The 9,131-nt window shown below is 35.3% G+C and overlaps 2 protein-coding genes across 2 annotated transcripts; both read right to left on the reverse strand.

The window, feature by feature from the left end:
- Nucleotides 1–1,448: 1,448 nt before the first annotated feature.
- On the reverse strand, nucleotides 1,449–4,437 carry LOC145066786 (uncharacterized). The gene is made up of 3 exons (XM_079014059.1): nucleotides 3,216–4,437; nucleotides 2,867–3,078; nucleotides 1,449–2,291 (listed from the first exon to the last, which is right to left on the reverse strand). The coding sequence occupies exons 1-3, from the start codon at nucleotides 4,435–4,437 to the stop codon at nucleotides 1,449–1,451; spliced, it is 2,277 nt and encodes a 758-aa protein (XP_078870185.1).
- Nucleotides 4,438–4,892: 455 nt separating this feature from the next.
- LOC145072811 (BTB/POZ domain-containing protein At3g22104-like) lies at nucleotides 4,893–8,395 on the reverse strand. Its single transcript, XM_079019285.1, has 3 exons — nucleotides 8,203–8,395; nucleotides 6,587–7,648; nucleotides 4,893–5,259 (listed from the first exon to the last, which is right to left on the reverse strand). Exons 1-3 carry the CDS (start codon nucleotides 8,263–8,265, stop codon nucleotides 4,945–4,947), a joined length of 1,440 nt encoding a protein of 479 aa, XP_078875411.1. The 5' UTR covers nucleotides 8,266–8,395; the 3' UTR covers nucleotides 4,893–4,944.
- Between the last annotated feature and the right edge of the window lie 736 nt (nucleotides 8,396–9,131).

The following is a 9,131-nucleotide window of genomic DNA, read 5'->3' on the forward strand; positions in this document are numbered from 1 at the left end:
AAAAGTCAAACAACTAGGCTGAAAACTAGGAAGCGATAAGTGATAAAGATAAACAAAATAGACGATAATTACATTATCCGATACTCCCCCTCAAGATGGAGCGTGTAGGTTCTTAACGCCCATCTTGCCAAGCAGAAATTGAAGTTGATTTGTATCAAGACCTTTTGTCAACAAGTCAACAACTTGCATTTTGCTGTCAATCTTCATTAACACGACTTCTCGAGAAGAAACCCTCTCACGAACAAAAAAACAATCCATTTCAACATGTTTTGTTCGTTCATGAAACACTGGATTGTTAGCTATATGACGTGCCGCCTAATTATCGCAAAACAACGTGGTTGGCGAGTCAATGACAACTTGCAAGTCTTTTAAGAGCCATCTAACCCATAAGACTTCACTTACTGTGGAGGCCATAGCTCGATATTCAGCTTCAGCGGAAGAACGCGACACAACTGATTGTTTCTTTGTTTTCCAAGAAATCGGGGCACCTCCAAGCATAAGTAAGTAACCTGTTCTGGAACGTCTCGTGTATGGGCATCCGAGCCAGTCAGAGTCGCAGAAAGCTGTCAACACTGGTTCTCCAATTCGTGGCAAAAGTATTCCTTGCCCCGGTGTTCCCTTTAGACATCTTAAGACTCGAATCATGGCTTGCATGTGACTATGTCATGGATCAGATACAAATTGACTCAACACATTAACTGCATAGGTAACATCAAGACGTGTAGCTTGGAGATAAAGAAGCCGACCTACAAGTCTGCGATATTGAGTAGCATCAACTTGAGCTTCTTCTTCTCGTCGGTCTAGCTTTAAGTTTTGTTCAATGGGAAAGGAACTTGGTTTACACCCCAACATTCCACTATCTTTGAGAATGTCCAAAACATACTTTCTTTGACTAAAAACCAAACCATCGGAAGTTTTTGCCACTTCTATACCAAGGAAGTACTTTAAAGGTCCATGGTCTTTGATACTGAAGGCTTTGTCGAGTTGCGTTTTTGTTTGTTAAATTCTGTCTAAATTGTTTCCAGTTATAATGACGCCATCCACATAAATCAGAATGGCAATGTAACTGTCGTCATGATCTTGTAAAAATAGTGAGTGATCGGCTTTAGATTGATGAAAATTTATGCTCAAAAGAAACTTAGTAAACTTGTGGTACCAATTTCGAGAGGCTTGCTTTAGCCCGTAAAGAGATTTCTGTAGACGACAGACACGAGTCTCATTTTCTTTGGAAAAACCTTGAGGAATTTTCATCTACACTTCCTCATCCAAGTCTCCATGCAAAAAAGCATTGTTGACGTCGAGTTGGTGTATGAACCAATTTTTCTTGGCAGCAACTGATAGAAGAGTGCGCACGGTAACTAGCTTTGCAACTGGTGCAAAGGTGTCATGATAGTCAACACCTTCCAGTTGAGTGAACCCCTTTGCTACAAGTCGAGCCTTGTATCGTTCTATCTCGCCATTTGGTTTATACTTGATCTTATAAACCCATTTTGAGTCAATTGCCCGTTTGCCCTTTGGTAGGTCGGTAAGAGTCCACGTTCCATTTTTTCAAGGGCTCGAATTTCTTGTTGCATGGCTTGTTGCCAACGTTCATCCTGAGAAGCTTGGTTAAAAGATCGTGGCTCATCATTTAAAGTGATGGCCGTTAGGTAAGATTTATGATTTTCGGAAAAACTTTCATATGAAACAAAATTAGAGATAGGGTGTACCGTCGAGGCTTCTCGATTGGAGTCGGGCTGCTGGTGGTTGATCGAATGGGGGAGTTTGACAACAAAGTCCTTGAATTTCTGTGGCTGTGATTTCGTTCTGGTGCTTCTGGTAACATCCGGATTCTGTGGTTCATCATTTTGTGCAGGTTGATTTGTGGGCTCGGTTTGATTCGTGGGCTCGGTTGGCTCGATATCCGAACTCGTTTCTGCGCTATTGGGCTCACTCCATTGAACATCCTCATGACTATGTTCGTCTTGGAGATTGATGGAAGCATTAAAGTCGTCATGATATGACTCGTTTGTGGGAATGGATTCCAATGTTTGATTGGCTAGGTGCTTTCCATAACATGTGTCATCATGGTATTTTACCGGTTCTTCATCTTCAATGTGTTGATTGGCTTCTACATTCCTGAATGGGAAAACGTCTTCACAAAACAACACATCCCTACTAATGATGATTTTATGTGCTTTGATGTCATAAACTTTGTATCCTTTTGTTCCTTGTGGGTAACCTAAGAACACACCGGGCCTTCCTCTTTCCTCAAATTTTGTCCCCCTTTGTATCGGTATTTCTGTAATAGGCTAGACAACCAAAGATTCTCATGTGATTGTATTGAGATTTTTGGTTCCAAACGATTTCGTAAGGGGTTTTATTTTTAATAACTTTGGAAGGGAGACGATTAATTATATAAGCTGCCGTTAGAACGCATTCCCCCTAAAATCTTTTTGGAAGATTGGCTTCAAAACGGATTGCTCGAGCTGTTTCAAGTAAATGTCTATGTTTTCTTTCAACAACACCGTTTTGTTGCAGTGTGTGTGGACAAGTCGTTTCTAGCAAAATTCCTTCTTCGTGGTAAAACTAAAGCATAAAGTTGGAGGTGAATTCTCCACCATTATCGCATCTAATTCTTTTGATGTGTTTCTCAAATTTAACTTTCACCATTTTGTGAAAATCAACAAGGCACTTACTGGCATCACTTTTATACTTAATAAGAAAAACCCATACAGCCCTACTAAAATCGTCAACAATGGTAAGGAAGTAGTTGGCCTTAGTGTGATGGTACCCGATACCCGCCCCAAATATCACAATGAATCAAATCAAAAACTTTTTTGGTTTTAATAGAACTAATAGGAAAAGGTGTCCGGGCAAGTTTTGCCTTTGCACAAGAATCACAAATTTCGTTACTAAAATTGATAGAATTACTTTTAGCTAAATCGATTCTAGAGAGTTTCTCTTTTGAAGCGTGACCCAGTCTTTTGTGCCAAGTGTCTGCGATAGTAACCATAGCCTTTCTACCCTTGGTCATCCCCATTCGATACAACCCTCCATGGCGTCTACCCCTCCAATCAAGTTCCTCATTTGTAACCCCTGCATTACACAAAAATCAGGAAAAAACGTTACTGCACATTGGAGATCATTGCTTATGCGACTAACGGAAAGTAGATTGCAGTTAAATTTTGGAACACATAGGACTCCATTTAATTTTACTCCCCCTGAGATAGTACAGTCGCCTCTTCCTTCGACAGAGGCAGATTCACCATTCGGTATGACAACAGGAGGCTCAAAAAAAGTTGTCTTCTTATTTTCGAGCAAGTCGGGTAAGTATGTTATGTGGTCGGTGCTACCTGAATCAACAATCCAATCATCTTCATTACCCCTTTTACCTGTCATATTAGCAACGCGTTCTGTTACATTGTTGCCATTGGTGCTAGAAAAATGCTTTACGAACATTTGGTATTGCTCGTTCGTCAACTCAGGTATCGGGCTCGACTCCGGCTCGATACATGCAGCTCTCGGTTTTCCCTTTTCTTTCTTTCCGGGCCACCATTCTGGGTATCCCACTAACTTGAAACACCCTTCTTTCTTGTGACCCTTCTTTTCACAGAATCTGCAAAACTCGTTTTCTCTACCTTCTTTGTTGTCTTTAGCAGCCCTTGAAGAGTTTCTTTCTTTGTTCACGTTAGAGTTGCCATCTCTCCTTTGAAAAGCCTTGAACGCAGCGGACTCGGGTTGAGCTCTTTTGTCGTTTGAAATTGATCTTTGCCTCTCGTCTTCCGCCACAAGATGATAGGCGGTACCTAAGGTGGGTGTGGGTTTGGTTGCCAGAATTTGGGTCTTGATGACATTGAAATCGGCGTCGAGACCCATGAGAAATTGATACAATCGCTCTTTTTCTTGAAACTCGTCCATCCTCTTCCCGACATCGCAAGAGCAGTTGTCGCATGAACAGCGAGGAAGAGGTTGAATAGACGAATTCTCGTCCCACAACGATCGAAGGTTTGTGTAGTATACTGATACGGAAGCCCCGTCTTGTCGAGCAGCCGCAATTCTCTGCTTCAGTTCGTATGCTCTGGGAGAGCTTTCTTTGCCGAATCTTTTGAGTAAATCTGCCCATATTTGCGATGCAGTGCTCGCGTACTTCACGTTGTTGCGGATGTTCTTCTCCATTGCAGTGGTAAGCCACCCTTTAATCATCGCATCACATCGCATCCAAGACATGTAGTTCGGAGATCCCTTTTTTGGTTTCTTGATAGTCCCGTCAATGAACTCGATCTTGTTTTTGGCTAGAAGAAAATTTTCCATCTCTTGTGACCAGTTGGGATAATTGATGTCTGTGAGAACATCATTCACGTGGAGTTGCTTCGGGAAGTCTGAGGGATGAAGGTAATAAGGAGAATTGTGATCGATTGCTATACCGGAACCGGTTTTGGGTTGATCTCCTACCATTCTTCAAGGTTTGATAATGGAAACGGATCTGGTTTGAGATTTCGAGACCTGCTCTGATACCATCTAAAATTCCAATGGTATCAGGGGAATCGTGTAATTTTCATTAATTGAATTGAATGACAATACATGCTTAAATAGAAAAGTCAAACAACTAGGCTGAAAAGTAGGAAACGATAAGTGATAAAGATAAACAAAATAGACGATAATTACATTATCCGATATATATATATATATATATATATATATATATATATATATATATATATATATATATATATATATATATATATATATATATATATATTATCTTTGGATGTTCGTTCTTAATCTTTTCACTTTAATAAACTGTGATACCAAATTGTTAAATAATATAAACGAACAGTAACGAAGAGGTTATGCTTCGACTTTTTAACAAGTCGAAAAATTAAGGCAAGTGATTTTACCTATGAAAAACAAATTAATATACAGAAACCAAAAGAAAAAATAAATAAACCAAAACAACCACTACTAATGACAGAGCCGCGGTAAGGATTTAACATTGCATGGCTCAATAATTCTTGATCTCTTCGGCGTATACCTACGTGCATGTAGTACACCTTTTGCGCCTGGCTTCTCACTTTTTGTTGTATTTTTGACGTATTGATGAAATTTGTGAAACACAAAGTCATGAAACAGTAATGTCTTGAACTTATTTTGCTTCAGAAATGGTAAGAAATTCGTGTTTCTTACAAGGTGAAGTCCACTTGTGATCGTTGAAACTTTGTTGAAGTCAAGGATACTCCAAATCTTCGTGCATTGATCTTCGTTGAAACCCCGATGCACCTATATATATGGTAAACAAAATAAGGAAATAAAGAATGACATTGCTTTCTTGTTCTGGCATTTGCCGTAAATATATTCATAAGGTGGACGGTAATTAAGGAATGAGAAATCAAAAATCCTCTTTTCTTAAGGAAGAAATAAATATAATCCAATTTGAAAAAGAATAATATCCTTAACGAGAATACCATTTTATTTTATACATCCTATATATATTCTCTTTAATAAATGAATGTTTTTTTTTTATATATGTCAATCTTTCATGAGTTTTGATATTTGATATTTTATGATATTTTTGAAATAAATATAATCCAATTGTCAATTTTTTGGTTTTTTTTTTTAATTTTTAAAATTAAAGTCATATATCTACTTTTATATATATATATATATATATATATATATATATATATATATATATATATATTAAATATCATATATGATATTACATTACAATAAATACATTTCTTCATTTGTTATTTTAAAATTGTATATTAAAAAATATTTTTTGTTACCCTTTAATATTTAATATTTTTTAAATCAATCAATGTAATACACCGGTCTCACATCTAGTACTTAATAAACCATTATACTTTTAAATTATATAGAACATTCACAATTATCGCTTTCATGCATATGTTTTATATTTTAGAAGTTTTTCATTAACATTATCGAATAAAAATATATTCACTTAAAAACTCTTCAGTCATTAATCATTTTAAAAAGTTTATTTTTATAATTAACTTATTTGTGCTCACTTATATAAAATGTATAGTAAAACTCTATCATTGACATTTGTTATTTTTTAAAGAATGTCAATTTTTTATTATTATATGCAACTTCAAAAATTAAAATATAATTTTTTTGGGTCTTTTTTTTTCCAAGAATACAAAAAGGACAATTTTTTATTAAAAAATACCAAAAGTAATATTATAATTAAAAATTTAATATTTAACATCGAACATTAAAATAAAAATTATTTAATATTTATATAAAATTTAATTAATTAATAAATAAAAAATATTTAAAGGTTAACTCTAAGTATGATGTAAACTAGAATATTATTGATTAAATAGGTGTAGTTTGTTTGATAGAGAAATTAATAATAATAATAATAATAATAATAATAATAATAATAATAATAATAATAATAATAATAAAAGAACATTTACTATAACCAAGTGGGTGAATTTTTGGACACATTGGTAAAAAAACTAGTTTTAAAGTTGATTTTAATTATTCGACATTTCAATCAACATTGCAATTCAATGAAGATGTTTTAAAAAAAATCATCAATGTTCGAAATCACTAGTATTGCATGGAATTAATGTACCTGAAGGTACAAATCGATTGCATGGTAGATTCTATCATGGGATTCTCTTGAAAAATCTGGCAACGCCATGCCTAATGCTATAAACTTTGAAGGTTTAAGAAAAGGATCAACAGCCACCTCTATCATGAACAAATCCACCAAAAACCCCACTTTCTTTGCACGATGTGGAAAGAACCCAAACACCCTTCTTTCGAGTAGAAAAACTTTGATCAACCTCAAAGTCAAATCAACATCAAACACCAGCTTTTTCTTCCCACGAACAAGCAAATCATCTATTCTAAACTCATCTAAACGCGATCCAAGAAAAGCTTCTAACTTTAATCTTTCGGGTGTTCTCATGCTCAAACTCAAGCTCGTTCCATAAGCATCTAGTAACTCTCGACAAGAAAACGAGCTCCCATTAAGCGAACTCAATAAATTAATGGTCGTTTCTGAGAGTTTACACTTTTCATCTCGGGAAGAACATAAAAAGAATTTTGATTTCTGGTAATGGAAGATGAATGAACAAATTCTAGGGTGCTCAAAGTGTAAAAGAATCATGGATTCTATTACTTTTTCAAATAAATCGATTTCCAAGAAAGTAAGATCATCGAACTTCCAATAATCTAAAAGGGTTTCGGATCTTGAACTTTTTGGAGTCGTATCGCTTGAAGAAAACCGAAAACTAGAGCTGTTTGATGAAGGATATGAACTAGGAAGAGAAAGATTTCCAAGAAGGGTTTTCAAGAATTCTTGAAAACATGGATGGGTGTTCATGGTAGAAAATAGAATCTGGCATTGTTTTAAACCGATTACGAATTCAGACCATGTCAAGTAATGGATACCTTCAAGGTACAACTCGGTTTGCGTGATCATGATTGGGATTTCCATGAAAGTAGAACCACAGTGAAGCAAGAATATGTTGGATGGAGTTATGTGGATGCTGCCATTGTTGTAGCAGAATCTTGTAATGAGCTCGAAACTCTCTGCGCCACCTGGGAAATCGTTGAATTTCAGTTTTGTGTAGCCGGTGAGTTTTGTGGATAATTTGCTTACTCGATTCGAATAAGAAGAAAGAATTCTCTGCAAAAAAAAAGGATATTTTTCAGTATATTCAGAGTTCACGAGCCAAATTAGTGTCATATTATCACAGACTTTATATATATTAGGAATGATGAATTATACAAAAAAGAAGCTTTTTGGAAGAATGATATGATTTTTAAATAAATATGTGAATTCAAGACAAAAGAAGCTGACTTTTTGGTGATTTTTCATGGGTCAAAGTAGAAACACTAAAGACTTTTCATTGCAACAAAACAACCACCCGCACTCAAACACACACACACACACGAACAATGAATGATTCATAGAAGAAGGCATACATTTTTAGTTATAAAAAAGAAATTAAAGTGAATTGAACTCAAAAAAGATGAAGTTTTGTTCTTTTCAGATGAGTTAGACAAGAATGTGAAAACTAGAGCCGAGTGACTCTCTCTTTGATAGAGCTTCATCTTCAATCAAGAACAATAACTTTTGTAAACGGATTCAAAAGGTTGATATTTTTCATCATTCTAGATATTGATAGAAATAGAAAGTAAATGCTCATCTGAAATTAGACCAAAACAGAGGGAAAATACCTTATCAATAATGAAAATGTGTTCCCCATTAACATCTACTTCAATATCTATAGAATGTGCCATAAAAAAAGAGAATTTGTGGAGATATGAAATTGAAGTTTGCTTTTCGAAGCAAAGAGATGGAATTTTCAAGAATCAAAATGAGAGTGAAGGAGAAGTGGAAAGGGAGTAAATGAAGGGGATTTTGGTTTGAATGAAAGCACAGGGGATAAATGAATGTCAACGCAGGGGGGGCACTTGCGGACAATGAGAAGCATCCAGGATCATTTATTTGGGTTCATTTAAACACCAATTGCCCCGTTATGGCGTTACATGCTTTTTCCTTGATAAAATACCTACTCCGGTTTTTATGTAATATGTTTTGGGGTTTTTTTTTTTCTTTTTTTTTTTTTTTTTTAATTATTAAATATTACTTTTGATTTTTTAATTAAATAACTTATTACTTCAACTTATAAAAATGAGTAAATAAAAAAAGAAAGCATATTTATACCATATTGCCAATTCATGTAGCATATTTATTTAGGTGAAGAGGTACGGAAGAGTGATGAGATGGGTATAGCCTATGTAGACATTTGTTAACAACATGAACAACACCGTACCCAATCAGTACCCATCGAAATTTTGACGAAGTAGACGAAAGTGTAACATCATGTTTCAAGAAGTTTGTTATTTTCGGGATTTGTGGACAATGAATGGATTAAATAATGGTCTTGGACTTCAAAGGAATGGGGTTTAGACCTAATTTTACGGTATTTTGTTAGCCTCCATCATATCTAGAACCTATTGGGAGAAACCACAACCTCTATTTTCAAGATTTAGGCCTCCTCTCCCCTCTCTTATCCATATTTGGAGTTTTTGGTAGTTTTGGAGCAATGTTTTCATGCAAGATAAATCCTTGAAGCTTGGCAATTGAAGATCTCAATTTCCAT

This window comes from Lactuca serriola, chromosome 1 (assembly GCF_051521515.1).
Source record: "Lactuca serriola cultivar US96UC23 chromosome 1, Lser_US96UC23_V15, whole genome shotgun sequence".
In the NCBI taxonomy this organism is placed as follows: Eukaryota; Viridiplantae; Streptophyta; class Magnoliopsida; order Asterales; family Asteraceae; genus Lactuca; species Lactuca serriola.